This window comes from Petaurus breviceps, unplaced genomic scaffold (genome assembly GCF_028583685.1).
Source record: "Petaurus breviceps papuanus isolate PSGF00001 unplaced genomic scaffold, PetGlider_PUasm1.0 189, whole genome shotgun sequence".
In the NCBI taxonomy this organism is placed as follows: domain Eukaryota; kingdom Metazoa; phylum Chordata; class Mammalia; order Diprotodontia; family Petauridae; genus Petaurus; species Petaurus breviceps.
The window spans coordinates 21981269-21998494 of NW_027185809.1; the positions used below are offsets into that span (position 1 = coordinate 21981269).

General features: G+C 38.5%; 1 protein-coding gene across 1 annotated transcript in view; it reads right to left on the reverse strand.

Moving 5' to 3' along the window:
- The window catches only part of PRKCH (protein kinase C eta), a 335555-nt gene that overhangs the window by 158416 nt on the left and 159913 nt on the right, over positions 1 to 17226 (reverse strand). The window contains exons 5-7 of the mRNA XM_069092033.1: positions 12134 to 12219; positions 10074 to 10203; positions 6840 to 6967 (exon numbers count right to left, since the gene is read on the reverse strand). Of these exons, the coding sequence (XP_068948134.1) occupies positions 6840 to 6967; positions 10074 to 10203; positions 12134 to 12219 (344 nt within the window). The remainder of the gene's footprint in view (positions 1 to 6839; positions 6968 to 10073; positions 10204 to 12133; positions 12220 to 17226) is intronic.

Here is a 17226-nt window from a genome sequence, read left to right on the forward strand (position 1 = left end):
ATTGAATCCAGGTAGAATCTGGGGCCATGGAAGGGGATCCAGGGAATCTGAGAACAGGCCCCAAGTCAAGATGAAGAGAAGACCTCTCCTTGGGTACTGAGTAATTATGGAACTATAGTTTACTAGTGACCTAAGGGGTGGAGGATTTTGTGTATGATACTTAGTAATACTTTACTGAATAAGTGACTGATTGTACTTTGAGTAACATTGTTACTGATTAGTGACTGATTGAGTTAATCAAGACTTTGCCCCAAGAGTGGAAGACTTTAAGACTACTGAATAGTGACCAATTGAGTTAATCAAGACTTTGCTTCAAGAGTAGAAAACTTTGACTGTGTACTTTGGTACTACTGATAAGTGACTGATTGAATTAACTTAAGAGTGACTATTTTACTTTGAGACTATGTTGTGAATAAAAAAAAGGCTGTTCACAGCAGCATTTCTTCTGGAAAGCTTCTGTGCATGGCATTACAGTTTATAATAAAATGTTTTTTGTGTTTATCTTGGCTCTTCCAATCTGCCAAACTCATTTGCTGGTTTTTTTTAACTTGGCTGAGTGTATTGGAATTTTTTTAGGTATGACCATATATTGACCCCTTCATTTATAATGTTAACCTCTTTAATATCTTTATGTTCTGTCATTGTGATTCCACAGAATTGGATGCAGTGTAAACCTTTTTGAAGCTTGAAGCATGCAATTCTACATTTATCCTGCTTTAATTTCATCTTATTAAACTTGGCTCCTATTTCTAGCATAGCAAAATCTTTTCTTTTTTTGGATGTCTGATTCTGTCATTCATTATGTTCACTAATCCTTCCTTTCTCTGAATCATATGAAAAATTTATAACCATGCTTTTTATGTTTTCATCCAAGATATTACAAAAAATGCTGAATAGGATAAGGCCAAGGGCAAATTCAACTAGTGTCCAAAGGAAATCTATTCCAGGCTGATACCGATAAAAAAAAAAACAAACAAAAAAAAACCCCCACAATTTTATTGCAATGTAGTTCAACTATATATGAATTCATTTAACTATAGTTTCATCTAGTATATATTTTTTCTATCTTGTTCACAAAGATCTCAAGAGGTATTGCAATATATTTTGCTGAGATCTAAATATATCATATCTGAAGCATTTCCCTGATAAGGTCTAAGGACTGTTTTAAAAATTAGGTTAGTTTGGCATTACTTCTTAAGAATTCTTGCTGACTCCTGGTAGTCACTATTTTTTCTGCCTACTTACCAACCATTTAATAAATAATCTGTCCTGGAAAGTTGCCTTATATTGTTGTCAAGTTCATTGAACTCTAGCCTCCTAAGCCACCATATTTCCATTCTTAAAAAATGGGGTGGGGGAGGGCAGAGACAAGATGGCAGCATAGAAGCAGGAAAACTCCGTGAGCTCCCCCATAACCACTTCAAATACCTATAAAATATGACTCTAAACAAATTTTAGAACTACAGTAACCACAAAGTGACAGAGAGAAACAAATCTCCTGCTGAAGGAAGCCCACCAGACCTATAGGAAGGGTCCATCACAGTACATTGGGGACTGAGCCCACCCCTGAGTGAGCTGCAGATTTAGCCTCAGGGTGGCCCCAATGAGCCAGCCAGAGCAGACTTCAGGAGAGTGAATCACCAGCAGCTAAGGTGGTTTCCAGATTTATCAATCCATAAATAGCAAAGAGCAAGTAAAAGGTCAGTGTGGAAATCTGTTGGAACTGGTGGGGGACACAAGAGCACAGTGTGGCCCCTGCCCTCAGGGAGAGAAGTGGTGAAGGCACAGCTGCTGCGTGGCTGCCTCAGAGCTCCTGGCTTGCAGATAGTAGGAGGACCAAGTGACTATTCAGAGGGTAATCACTCTTGCTTTAACCTGCTTGGATCTGGACTGGCTTGTGGGATTTGCAGAGGGGGCAACCAACTAATAGCTCCAGCAGGTGCAAAAACCCAGCAATTTAGGACAAAGCCCGCCTCTCTGGAAACAGAGCTCTACTGTGGCAAGAAGTTCAGAAGTCAAGTAATTGACTGGTAACATGAGCAAGCAAAGGAAGCAAAGCAAGCACAGAAATCAAACCTTAGATTCCTTTTTGGGAGACAAAAAGGATCAAAGCATGGAATGGGAGGAAGACAACAAAGTCAGAATTCCTGCATCAAAAGCTTCCAAGAAAAATATGAACTAGTTATAGACCATGGAGGAGCTCAACAAGGATTTTGAAAATCAAATGAGAGAAATGGAGGAAAAATTGGGAAGAGAAATGAGAATGATGCAAGAAAATCATGAAAAGAGAGTCAACAACTTGATTGAAGAAAATAACACCTTAATAAATAGACTAACTCAAATGTCAAAAGAGGCCCAAAAAGAAAATGAGGAGAAGAATGCCTTAAAAAGCCAAACTTTCCAGATGGAAAAGGAATTGCAAAAAGCTCATGGAAGGGAATGATTCCTTCAGAATAAGACTGGAGCAAATGGAAGTTAATGACTTTATGAGAAATCAAGATACTATTAAACAACCCCAAACAAATGAAAAAAAATAGAAGGCTATGTGAAATGTCTCATGGGAAAAACCACTGACCTGAAAAATAGATCCAGGAGAGATAATTTAAAAATTATTGGACTACCTGAAAGCCATGATCAAAAAAAGAATCTAGAAATCATCCTTCAAGAAATTCTCAAGGAAAATTGCCCTGATGTTTTAGAACCAGAGGCTAAAATAGAGGTTGAAAGAATCCACCGATCACCTCTTGAAAAACATCCCAAAAAGAAAACTCCTAGGAATATTTTAGCCAGGTTCCAGAGTTCCCAAATCAAGGAGAAAATATTACAAGCAGCCAGGAAGAAACAATTTGAATATTGTGGAAACACAATCAGGATAACACAGGATCTGGCAGTTTCTACACTGAGGGATCGAAGGGCTTGGAATATGAAATTCTGGAGGTCAAAGGAGCTGGGATTAAAACCAAGAATCACCTACCCAGCAAAACTGAGTATAGTGTTTTAGGGGGAAATATGGTTATTCAATGAAATAGAGGACTTTCAAGCATTCTTGATGAAAAAAACAGAGTTGAATAGAAAATTTCACATTCAGATACAAGAAGCATGAGAAGGTAAACAGGGAAAAGAAATCATAAGGAACTTATCAAAGTTGAACTGTTTACATTCCTACATGGAACAATGATAATTGTAACTTATGAAACTTTTCTCAGTATAAGGATAGTTGAAGGGAATATAAATATATATTTATATAGGAGGGGTATATGTGCATATGAATACATATGTGTACATGTATACATAAACAAAAGGCACAGGATCAATTGAATAAGAAGGGATGATATCTAAAAAATAAAATTAAGAGCCAAGAGAGGAATATAATGAGAGGAGATAGGTAGAGACAGAAAAGGGTAAATTATCTCATATAAAAGAGGCAAGGAAAAACTGTTACAATGGAGCGGAAGAACAGGAAGGCAAAAGGGAATGGGACAATACTCTCATTGAATTTGGCTTAAGGAGCGAATAAGATATACACTAAATTAGGTACCTTACCCTACAAGAAAGTAGGGGGGATGGGGATAAGAGGGGGCATGATAGATGGGAAGGAAGATTAGGGGGTAGGGTAGTTAGAAACAAACACTTTTGAAAAGGGACAGGGTCAAAGTAGAAAATAGAACAAGTGGGGAACAGGATAGGATGGAGGGAAATATAGTCAGTCTTTCATAATATATCCACTATGGAAATGTTTTACGTAAATACACATGTATAACCTATATTGAATTGCACAGATATACAGGTCCTCCTGACTCCAGGACCAGTGCTCTACTTACTGTGCCACCTAGCTGCCCTGAATTCAAAGTTTTAAAATAAAATGTTTTAAAAAGTTATTATTTTTTTTACATGTAACTGGGAAATAAGATATACAGGCAGTGGGGTATGGAAATCCATTTTGCCCTACTAGATAGTCGGAGGGGTGATGGAGAAGGATATAGGAGAGAACAGATTGGGAGAGGGGGTATTCAGTGGGATCATTGTTTTGGGGTGGTAGGTAGAGGAAAGACAGGGAGAAAATTTGTAGCTCAAAACCTTGTGGAAATGAATGTTGTAAACTAAATTTTTTTAAAATAAAATTAATTTAAAAGGAAAAAAATGGGGTGGTTGCCTGTCTCAAAGTACTTCTCCATGATTTTCCAAAGATTGATGGCAGTGGCTCCATCAACACATCTGTAGAATAGTAGTGGGGAAGGAACACAAAGGTGGGAATCATTTGAGCTCTACCAGACTCTCTTTGTGACCTTGGGTAAGCTATTTAACTTCTTCTAAGCCTTGGTTACATCAGCTGTAAAATGTTGACAATAATACCTGACCTGCCTACCTCACAAAGTTATTATGAGGATCAAATGGGTTAATGGAAGTAAAATTCTTTGGTAACTTGTATAAAACCTGTATAACACTGTATAAATGCCAGATATTAGGAGAAAGAGAGAGCAAAGATTTCAAAGATTTTCTGAGCCTAGAAAATGGAATTTGTAAGTGGCTAGGTAATTTCTCACTATCAACCCCTTTATCTTAGGCTTTAATTCATTTGGGTATAACTTGGGCTGGGCAGATAGCCCCTATCTGCTTCCAGCAGACTCCCCCTGTTTGTGCCTGTCAGAGGTAACATATTTCCTGGCTGTTTCTAGCCATGTGATAACCCTACATATGGAAAGGTCTTGGCATTTTGGCATAATGTGGCAAACTCTGAGTGGTCCCTCTCTCTTCCTCTTGTCATGAGGCAGGGTGCCAGGTCAATTAAAAGAAAAGACAGTTTCAGAGACTATTTTAACTCGCCCATGTGGCAAGTCGTATACTCTGCCTTAAGACTCCTCATTAGGAGTGGGGGTGGGGTGGAGACAGACTGGGAGGGGTTGGGGAAGGAGTGGGGGGGGCTCTTTTATTATCCTGTGTATGTTTCTCAAACCTAGGTTCATATCTCCTAGGCTTACTCTATTTTGTATTGATTCTAATTGGTCTTTCTGCTACAAGGCACTCTCCATTCAGTCTGTACTCAACATTAGCTGCCAAAGCGATTTTCCTAAAGTGCAGATCTGATTATATCATCCCTCTGTTTAATAATCTCCATTAGCTTCCTCTTTATTAGAAACATGACTATCTCCATTTGGCACTGAAAACTGTTTACAACCTTGCATCCTCTTATCTTTCTAGTTTTCTTATTTATAATTCTCCACAATTGTCTAGCCATAATGGCCTACTCATCATTCACTCTTCTCTCCCATCTTTGTGCTGGCTGGCCCTTATGTCTGGAATGTAATCCCTGTTCTTCTTAGAAACCCACGACAATATGGCAGATGACATTACTGCTCTGTGATGTCCTCAACAGGACTACTGCTAATCTCTTAACCCTGTACAACCCCCTGCAATCATAAACCAGAAAGGCTGTGATGACAACTCACATTTACAAGGCATTGCAGACTTGAGAAGCTCAGGGTTTATCTAGTCCAATGTCCTTATTTTACAGAAGAGGAAACTAGGGCCCAGAGAAGTGCTAATCAATTGGTACAATGGATAGAGCACTGGTATGGGAGTCTGGAAGACCCGTGTTCAAATCCTGCCTTAGACACATATTAGCCGTGCAACCACAGGCAAATCACTTAATCCTCTGTGAACCTGTTTCCTTATCAATAAAGTGGGGTTAAAAATAATACTACATACCTCATAGAATTGTTATGAGGATAACATATCAGAGGATGTGTTATATGTATACATGCATATAAATTCACATATGAGGATAACAAATCAGAAAATATCTGTAAAACACAAAATTTTTGTACACCTAAAAGTGCTATATAAAAGCTAGCTATTGCTGTTTTTGTTGTTATAGTCATCCAAGACAACAAAAAGAGTCAATTGTAAAGATAAAATTTGGCTTTTCTTAAAGGAAGCTAGGTGGCGCTTGTCTCAAGGCTTGTCTCTGGGCCTTGTCTCAAAAAGATCTGAGGTTAAATTTGGATTTAGACCCTTAGTGGCTAGCTGTGGGTGCCTGGACAAAGCCATCTAACCTCTATTTGCCTCAGTTTCCTCAACTGTAAAATGGAAATCATAATTGTACCTACCACCAGGGTTGCTGTGAGGATCAAATGAAATATATATATATGTATATGTAGTGCGTAACATGGTGCCTAGCTCACAGTAGGCACTTAATAAATGTTCATTCCTTTCCACAGTGAGACTGAGACCCCCCCACTCCCCTCCCATAGCAAGTCTTCACTGATACATTGAAAAAAGCTCCCCCAAGTCACCTAACCTGACTGCCTGCCCCTACCAAAAAAAAAAAAGAAAGAAAAGAAAAGATAAAGGAAAAAGAAAAAAGCTCCATGTGGCATGAATCAAAGAACTTTAAAATTAGCACAGACCTAAGAGATCATCTAAACCATCAGTGTACAGATAATGAAACTGAGGCCCAGAAAAGTTAAGAGATTTTCCCAAGGTCACACAGCAAGTCAAGGATAGCACAGGTACTAAAATCTCCCTCAGTGCCAAGCTTGATGCTATTTCAACTACACCCTGATTGATTCTTCTCTTTATTTCTAGATCTATAAGCCACTATTAGTACATGCTTTAACTGCAAATTAATACCTCTAGGCAGACAGACCAATCCATGACTAATGGTAAGAAGTTTGTTTGCAGAGTGAAATGCTCTTAAAAGAAAGCAACAAATCCATTGCATGTGCCCAGGTCAGCTTTGAACGAGAAGAGTAAGCTTTTAAGAGATGAGGACTCAGACTCATGCTTCTCACATATACACAGCTTATAAAGGTAACACATGAAAGAAAGCAAAATCTCACCGAAGCTGGAGAAATGTTTCCAGGCTGAAGGCCCATTCCTGCCAAGGTCTTTGCTAACTCCACTGCATTCACCCCACAGTTGGGTGCCACATTGGCTTGGCATCTTTTATGTACATTCATTTTACAGACTGGAGAAGAAGAACAAGATTCATGTTTGTTTAAAAAAGAGAGAGAATATATATGGCTAAAAAAAACAACTTTCTTGTATTAATGGACTGGAATAGGGTCCATACATCCTTTAATAGGGAATAGACATATTCTCTTGTTCAAGAAACTACAACTGCTATTAGGATCACCTTAAAGCCACTTAGTTGTTTTGGACAGAGATAGAAAATTAAGAATATTGCATAATAATATATTTAATATAGCTATTTTTCTCTGTGATAATGATATTATATACTAACCCAAAACTACATGATATATTTCTATAGTTCTGTCATTCTTATTTAGATTTATATTATACATATATAATATTCACACATCACAGTGATCCTTTTGGCTCAAAAAATTTGGGGGGGGGGAAGAGAGGTGAAGATCTATGGTTAACTTTCATTGTGGAAGCTCCCTCTACCAATGTAGATCATCTAGAACTTAGCATCTTAGAAAATTGCCTAGGACACTCAGATATTAGTTTTCTTACCTATTTTCAACCAATTGGTATTGTGAGAGGCAAAACTTAAACCCACATCATCCTGACCCCAAAGATGATCCTCTCTCCACTAAATGCGATAATCATAAAGTGCCTTGGCACATGGTAAACAGTTATGGTTGTTACTTACTCTGTGTAAGCCTCTCTGTGACTCTAAAATAAAGACCTAAAAGTTCATAGCATGGATAATTTTAGTTCAATTAAATAAAAAGAAATGGAACCATGTTAACTAACTCAATTTCTCTAGTCAGGGAAATAAAAGGCCTAATATCATGCTGAATGGACACAGTGGAAACATCTTCTCTGGTGGCAAACCTCTGAATAACGGACACCTGCTGTTTTCTGAGTATTGCTGAGGCTAAAAAGACGTGCTATACAATAGTCAGGGCATCCTGTGGGGTTGTGGTTCTTAGGCTGTGGTTCCATACTGCTTCACAGAAATAATCAAAAGGTTTCCCCCCCAAAAAAAAAGTCTTTTCTTTTTAAGGTCAGTGGCACTTTGTTCTAGTTTCATGCAAAATTGAAATAATCTAAGCACCAAAAAAGGTAGCAAAGCAATAAGAGATGCAATGTTACCAATAAAAGTGTTTCGCTTCTCGTCTTAGGCTGTCTGGTAGATGGAGACTCTACATCACAGATGTAGACCTTGGCTCTGTAAAACAACTTTTCCAATAGACGAGGGTTGCCATATTGTGTAGTATAGGAAGGGAATTATTAAATGGTGTCCTGGCAAGGTTGAAAGTTGTTTTTTTATTTTAGTGAACCACTGAGGTCCTTCTAAGAAAAGATATTTTCTTTTTCTTTTCTTTTTTTTTTTTTGCAGTCCTCTTCTCATTTAAAAAAAAACCCTTGACAACTTAACTACTCCTAACCTCATTAAGATCCCTACTTTCTGAACTCTTTCCTTTACCTTTTATTTATGGATTTATAGGCAGTGAGGCGATACAACAGATAGAATGCTGGGCCTGCAGTCAGGAAGACTTGAGTGCAAATCTTAATTCAGACACTTACTAGCTGGGCAACCCTGGACATATCACTTAACCTCTATTTGCCTAAATTTCCACAACTATAAAATGCAGATAATAACAGCACCTATCTTGGAGGGTAGTTGTGAAAATAAAAATGAGATAAGATTTGTAAAGTACTTAGGTTTGGATTTTTTGGTTTTTTGGAGGGGAGAAGGCAAGGTAATTAGGGTTAAGTGACTTGCCCAAGGTCACACAACTAGTAAGTATCAGGTGTCTGAGGCTGGATTTGAATTCAGGTCCTCCTGATTCCAGGGCTGGTGCTTTATTCACTGCACCCCCTAGATGACCCTTGAAAAGAAGGCACTTAGCACAGTGTCTAGTATATAGTACGTGCTGTGTAAATGTGAGTTATTATTATCATTCTTCATTTTTTAGCCTTCTCCTTAAGTAGCTTAAGATGGGTTGGTACATTCCATGCCTGTCAAACTGAAAAGGCAATTTTTATGAGTGACAAACACCCCCTAAATTACTGGCTATTGAAAAGCTGCATAACACCCATTTGACAGAACATGATGGCTCTGTTCCTACCTTGCTAAACTCTTTTTACAGAAAGGGCTCTCAAATTTTCTTAACCTATTAGAGCAGTAGGACGTCTCCCCTTTGCCCCTAGAGGGCTACATCAGAGCAAATTCTCTTACAAATATACAGCTGAGGAAGGACATGACCAGGCAAAGTACATAAGATGCTTGACGGTAGGGGAGAGGTAGAGGGAAAGGAAGAGGGAGAAGGAAAGGGAGAGGAAGAAGGAGAGTGAGAGGGAGGGTGAGAGGGAGAGGAAGAGGAAGAATGAGAGGGAGGAGGAGAGGGACAGGGAAAAGGAAGGAGAGAGGGAGAGGGAAAGAGAGAGGGAGGGAGCAATATGGACACAATAAAATTGTGGGTTAGAAAGCATAAGAAAGGAAACATTCTGGGTTACCCACATGGCTCTGCCTGCCCCATTCATCAGAAGCTCAGTTCAGCAACTGAGCAGTTTAAATCCCCTAAGGTCAGTGGTGGAATCACCTGTAAGTGATCACTGTACTTCCAGCCTGGGTGAGATGGGAAGACCCAATCTCCCCCCACCCCCCCAAAAAAAAACCCAACCCACAGAAGAATACTGACCTATTGTTTTTTTTTTCAAATTCATTCCTGTCTATCCCTGGTGATAGCAACTACAGCTATTAACCTACTCTCTAAATCTCTATATTAACCTATTCTCTACAAGTCTACATATTACCCAAGTTTCTCTCCCATCTATTAATGTCTTCTTACTCCCAACTACCACTGGTTATTACCTTCCTACAAAGAACTCATTAAAATCTTTTCCAACATTTGACTTAATATTTTAAAGCTATTTCTTCAATACAATTTTGTGTTTACCAGACATTATTAGGACATATTATAAACATGGATGATATGCCATAATCAATGCCAGTCAATATGAATACAAGACCAACTAAGAAGTTCTGAGTTTTGCAAAATATCTAAAATCAATCATCAGAGCCCAACTTTGATTTCTTTGGAATCCTAAGAGACCATAGCTTGAAATGATAAAACAAAGTAAATAGCATCTCTCACTTTTACACTGCAGCCCTTGTCTCATTATTCCCCAAAGCAGGGAGCCACAGTGATCACAGAAGGTGGGCACTTTGTAGTTGTGAACACTAAATTTGTGGGGAATGTTGATTCCAAATCTCTGTTCAGAATTCTGCAAGAAATAAAAGACACAATAGGAAATATGATTTTGCTAAACATCAAAGTGACCATTTGTTTAAAAATATAATAGGATATCCCCATCCTACCCCCCAAATAGCAATTATGACAATATCACTTGGATATGACAGATCCCTGTGGTTTACATAGCAGTATTCTCTATATCTCTATTCTACTCATTGACTTAATTGTGAAGTGTGTGGGGTTTTTTTTTTATTTTTCCAGGTACAACTTGACTCTTTTCTTCTCACCTCCCCTAACCTCTGAATACTTTGCTTCAGAATTAAAATTTCCTCTTATAGTCTTCTTCAGGAAAAGTATTTAGCAAAATTCCAAGGGGCATTAGGGACCGTGCAGTATAACACTCCACCTCTCATTTTATAAATTAGCTAATTGAGCCCCAGAGGGTAGAAATGACTTCCAGGACTTCACAGAGGCTTGCTATCACATATTTTCTTCAAGAAACAACATCACACTAGTAAATGGTATCTGGGACATAATTCCAGAAAATGGAATGGGGAAAGCATATATAAAGTGTTTATTGTGTGCAATACAGTGGCGAAGCACACAGAAAAATGGCAGCCCCTGCCCCCAAGGAGCTTACATTCTAATGTAAAGGAGATAACACGTATGGAAGACTTCAGCTACAAGTCAGATGGAAAGGTCCCATGGCACTTAGGATGCAGCAGCAAAGCAGATGGCAATGCCTTTTCTTTACTGTCATAAAATGAATTTATCCTAAATTTGTATTAACATTTTCATCTTATTTTGCTGTTTGATTTGGGTTTTTCCCTGGTGTTGAGAGCTTTAGCAAACTGACAAGAAAACCCCAGCTGATGTGGTCCAAAAAAACTGTCCCTAGGGTAAAATAAAACTAAAATCAAGCATTACAACATGACTTAAGGGCAATAACATACTCGGAGATGGCAGAATATAAACTTAATTGTATATATTCCCCTTGAACTTTTAAATTTCTTCCTTAAAACTCTGGTTCATATGTCTAATTGTAGTATTCAGTTCTTATCTGTGTATAACATAACAGTTGCTAAGCACCACAGAATTGTACTTCCTAACAAAATCATGTCAATCATCAAAATCAGTAACTCTTCATGTGTTCACCTCTTCTAGATTTAAGAAACTATGTATGTCCTCACTAAACAGCAGTCAAGAGGAAATAATAAGAGTGAATCCTAAAATGTTAGAATTGTAATATAGTTTAACTCCTTCATTTTACAAATGAGGAAACGGAGGCCCAAGGGCTTTAAGTGAATTTTCCCAAGGTCAAATAGTTAATGAAGGATCCAAGATTCAAATAAGGTTTTTCTGGCTCCAAGGTCAACAGTATTTCCACTAGGTCACAGTAACTTTGCAATTTTCATCAGTGTTAGCTATTACCACTAAAATTTGGCGAATAGAACAAAATAAAAATTTTATGATACAGATCATCTCAACAACATTCTTCCAGAACTCTGGTAATAAACTTGGGTGGAAGATAAATATGAAGTAAGGATAATCCATAGAGACAAACAAACTGTTGCTGTTCAGTCATTTCAGTTGAATCCAATTCTTCATGATCCCATTTGGGGTTTTCTTGGCAAAGATACCAGAGTGGTTTGCCATTTCCTTCTCCAGTTCATTTTACAGATGACAAAAGTGAGGCAAACAGGTTTAAGTGACTTGCCCAGGGTTACACGGCTAGTATGTGTCTGATGCTGGATTTGAACTCTGGTCTTCCTGACTCTAGGCCCTACACTTTATCCACTACACCACCTAGCTGCCCAAGACAAACAGTAATGGATTTAATTATCTCAAGCACCAACAAGCAAATGCTAATACTGAAAGAATAACTTTGTAATAATATACAAGGAAAGTCAATTTGATTGCATAATTACAACAAATCTTGGATAAGAGACATTTATCCTTACCTTTGCATCTACTTTATTTATATTTTGGCAAGTACAGGCAGTAACTATCAGATGATGGCAGCGCTTATGGACAACACAGGTGCAGACTATGAAATTTCAAAAAAACAAAAACAAATTGTCCATTACAAAAATGTACAACTTAAAATGCAGTAGTAACTGAGTAAGTAAATGCTATGTCTAAACAGTGCCAAGAGAGGAGAACGAAAAACCAATCATCAGCCCATCTCTAGATATTTACTCAGTGTGGTGCTGGTCTAACCATGAGGTCTCTCCAAATAATTTATGTATAACTCACTTTTAAGTTTAATTATTAACATTTTCCCCATTACTTTCTTAATTCTAGAAATCAACAAAACAATATACCAAGTCTTGATTTGTAGCCTTTGCTGACTTCCAAGGTATAAATGCTCCCACAGAAAGTTCAACAATCAGTTCTCTTGAGCTGGCTCCAGTACATCCCTGAAAATCCCTTCCTCTCTACCCCTAAAAATTAAAAAAAAAAAACCTCCTGAACTCCAAACTATTCATAGCAGCACTTTTTGTGATAGCTAAGAGCTGAAAATAAAGTAGCTGCCCATTGATTGGGAAATGGGCAAGTTGTGGGAGGCAGACGTGACTATGAAGAATTCAGAGAAATGTGGGAAGAATTATATTTACTATGCATACTGAAGTAAGCAGAACCAAATGGAAAAAAAGAACAGCAAAACATTAAATCGAACATTATAATGACCAAGTTAGGTCCTAGAAAAAAAATGAGAAAATGCTTCTCCTTTCTTTGCAGAGGTGAGGGAATAAAGGTAAGGAACATTACATATACTATTAGACTTGGTTAAATGTTGATTAATTTTGCTCAATTGCTTTCTTTTTTTTTTGTTCTTTGTTACAAGAGGTAGTGCCCTGGTGGAGGGGGAAAAGGAGAGTAAATTTGGAAATAAAAGTGATGTAAAAAAAATGACTTTTTTTTTTACAAATTAATAGGAATTCATCTAGATCAGGGGTGGGGAACCCGTGGCCTAGAGGCCACATGTGACCCTCTAGGTCCTCAAGTGTGCCAAATGTGGCCTCGAGGCCACAGTTTCCCTAATCTAGATGCCTTGCCTATAAGATCATATCCATCAGAGTGTTCCTTTCTATTCCCACTGTTATCATACTAGTTGTATTGGCAAGGGCCTTCTTGTCTCTCCCCTGGACTATAGTCCCCAGACCAGCCTCACTGCTTTCATGTTTCCCTACTCCAATAAATCCTTTATACTGTTAGAAAAATCTTTCCTAACTGTAGCTCTATCAAACTCAGAATGATACGAAGAAAATAATTAAGTTATGCACACTACCTTTTCTTTTATTTCATTTTTCAAATGCTTTATTAACTTCTGATTTACATAATTCATTTCCGCCAGATTTTGAGTTACAAATTTTCTCCCCATTTTTCCCCTACCCACCACCCCAAAATAGCAGTCCCACATGATATCCCCTCCTCCAATATGCTCTCTCCCATATCTTCTCCCATACACCCTTCGACTTTTCCAGTAGGGCATGGTGTATCTCTAAGCCCCAGTGCCTGTATATCTTCTTTCCCAATTACATGTAAGATAGTATTAATAATAGTATATATGTACATATAATTTTAAACATTTGATTTTAAAACTTTGAATTCCAGATTCATTCCCTTCCTCCCTTGTCACCACCCTTACTGGGAAGATAACCAGTTCAGTATACGTTGTACATGTGTAGCTAATGCAAAACATTAACATAGTGTATATATTGTAGAAGACTGATTATATTTCCCTCCCTCCTATCCCACCTCCCACTTGTTCTATTCTCTACTTTGATCCCATCCTTTTTCAAAAGTGAGTGCTTCCAACTTCCCTCCCCCCCATCCTGTCCTCCCTTCCATCATCACCCCTCTCATCCCCTTCCCCCTACTCTCCTGTAGGGTGAGATACCCTATTTAGTGTGTATTTTATTCCCTCCCCAAGCCAAATTCAATGAGATTAAGGTTGATCCATTCCCTTTTGCCTTCCTATTCTTCCCCTCCATTGTAACCCTTTTCCCTTGCCTCTTCTTTATGAGATAGTTTACCCCATTCTGTCTCTCTCCATCTCCTCTCATTATATTCCTCTCTCACCTCTTAATTTCCCCTTTTAAGTATCATCCCTCCCTATTAAATTGGTCCTGTGCCCTCTATGTATACCTGTAAGCATATATACACACATTCACACGTATTCATATGCCTGTATACCCTCTGATATAGACATATATATTTCTATTCCCTTCAACTATTTTCATACTGAGAAAAGTTTCATCAGTTTCAATTATTGTTTTTCCATTTAGGAATGTTAATAGTTCAACTTTCATAAGTTCCTTATGATTTTTTTTCCCTGTTTACCTTCTCAAGCTTCTCTTGCTTCTTGAAACTGGATGTCAAATTTTCTATTCAACCCTGTTTTTTTCATTAAGAATGCTTGAAAGTCCTCTATTCTACTGAATGACCATATTTTTCCCTGAAACATAATACTCAGTTTTGCTGGGTAGATGACTCTTGGTTTTAATCCCAGCTCCTTTACCCTCCAGAATATCCTATTCCAGGCCCTTTGATCCCTCAGTGTAGAAGCTGCCAGATCCTGTGTTATCCTGATTGTGTTTCCACAATATTCAAATTGTTTCTTCCTGGATGCTTATAATATTCTCTCTCCTTGAACTGGGAATTCTGGAACCTGGCTATAATATTCCTAGGAGTTTTCTTTTGGGTATCTTTTTCAAGAGGTTATTGCTGGATTTATTCAACCTCTATTTTGCTTTCTGGTTCTAAAACATCAGGGCAATTTTTCTTGAGAATTTCTTGGAGGATGATTTCTAGATTCTTTCCCTGATCATGGCTTTCGGGTAGTCCAATAATTTTTAAATTATCTCTCCTGTATCTATTTTTCAGGTCAGTGGTTTTTCCCATGAGATATTTCACATTGCCTTCTATTCTGTCATTTGTTTGGATCTGTTTAACAGCATCTTGATTTCTCTTAAAGTCACTAGCTTCCTTTTGCTCCAATCTAAATATGAGGGAACAATTCTCCTCATTGAGCTTTTGATATTCTTTTTCCATCTGGCAAATTTGGCATTTCAAGGCATTCCTCTCCTCATTGCCTTTTTGAGCCTCTTTTGCCAATTGAGTCAGTCTGTTTTTTAAGATGTGATTTTCCTCAGTCAACCTGTTGACTTTCATTTCATAATTTTCTTGCATCTTTCTCATTTCTCTTCCCAATTTTTCCTCCACTTCTCTTATCTGCTTCTTAAGGTCCTCTATGGCCTGTAACCAGCTTTTATTTTCCTTTGAAGCTTTTGGTGCAGGAGTTCTGACTTCACTGTGTTCCTCCTATTCCATGCTTTGCTGCTTTTTGTCCCCCAAATAGGAGTCTAATGTTGGAATCTTCTGTTTGTTTTGCTTCCTTTGTCTGGTCATGTCGCCCCTCAGTCACTTGACCCCTGGTCTTTTTGCTACAGTAGGACTCTGCCACCAGACAGGGGAGCTTTTGTCCCAAACATGGGGGTTTTCTCAGGTGCCAGAGGTATTAGATGGGCGCCCTCTCTGAGGCCTCCAAATCCTCTGGCAAGCTGGTCACGCACCCCAGGACCTCCACCCTAGACCGCAATCCAGATCCAAACAGATTAAAGCAAGAGCGATTACCCCTCAGACTGGTCACTTTGTCCCCCTACACTCTGCAGGCCAGAAGCTGAAGCTGCAACATGGCACTGGCTGAGCCAAGGCATCTCAGCAGCTTCTCACCCCAGGGGCAAAAGCCGAGGCTCTCCCAACTACTGGTCCCAAAGTCCACACTGCACTGACCTCTCACTTTGTTCTTCGCATCTATGTGTTGATGAATCTGGAATCGGCCACAGCTGCTGGTGTTCTGGAGTCTCTACAGCCAGCAGCTGGTCAGGCCCGCCCTGGGGCTAAAACGTCTGGCTCATGTGGGCCTGGGCTTGGCTCCCAGAGCTCTGCACTAGCCACTTGCTACTGGCCTGCCAATCTGTCATTAGTGGCTGGTTAGCTTCTCTGTGTCATTTTGTGGGTTCTGCAGCTCCAAAGTTTGTTTAAAGTCCTCTTTTGCATGGATAGGGGAAGGTGAAAGCTGAAGCCTGGTAGAGGGCCTGCTATACTCCAGCCTATAGCCTCACCCCTCTCCAGCTTCCCCCTCCCCCGCCCCACACACTACCTTTTCTTAACTGCTTTTATTAGTTTGGATCTTGGAACAATATATTAATCCATGTACAAAACTTGGTATCTTCATCTTGAAATTGTCTCACATCTTAATTTTTTAGAACACTGGCTTGAAAATGTGATTATACTTCCTGTCCCTGTCTACTGCTGCTGCTGTCATTGTTCAGTCATGTCTGACCCTTCATGACCAGATTTGTGGTTTTCTTGGCAAAGATAATGGAGTTGTTTGACATTTCCTTCTCCAGCTCATTTTATAAATGAGGAAACTGAAGCAAACAAGGTTGAATGACTTACCCAGGGTCATACAGCTAGTAAATATCTCAGGTCAGATCTGAACTCAAGAAGATGAGTCTTTCTGACTCTAGGCCTGGCACTCTATCTACTAACTCACCTAGAAGCACTGGTTCCTGTATATAGTACACCACTATATATGTGGTCCTTATATAAGTATTACCACTACCAACAAGGACACTAAAAGCCAAAATTTATCTTTGAGAAAGCATACTGTAATATTGACAGTGGTTTGTGGTAGCTTTTTAAAAAAAATTAAGTTTAAAAAAAGAACCCTGACATCTATAATGTAATCAATTGAATAATGCCTATCATTATAAAAATCAGAACTTTATTATGGTTTTTATTTTATTTTTTCTGAATTTAATGAGGAGGAGAAGTGGGAGGAGAGGAAGAAAGAAGAGAAGAAAAGAAAAGAGGGGGAGCAGAGAGAGGAAAGGAGAGTAGAGAAAGCAGATTGTTGAAACGTCTTTAAAAATGCACAGAAGAAAAAGAAGGAAGTTCAGTGAGACCAAGAAAAAGAACAGTTTCGAAAGTAACATTCTGAATTTATTATTTATCACATAATTTTCTTAAAAGCAGGTTATAT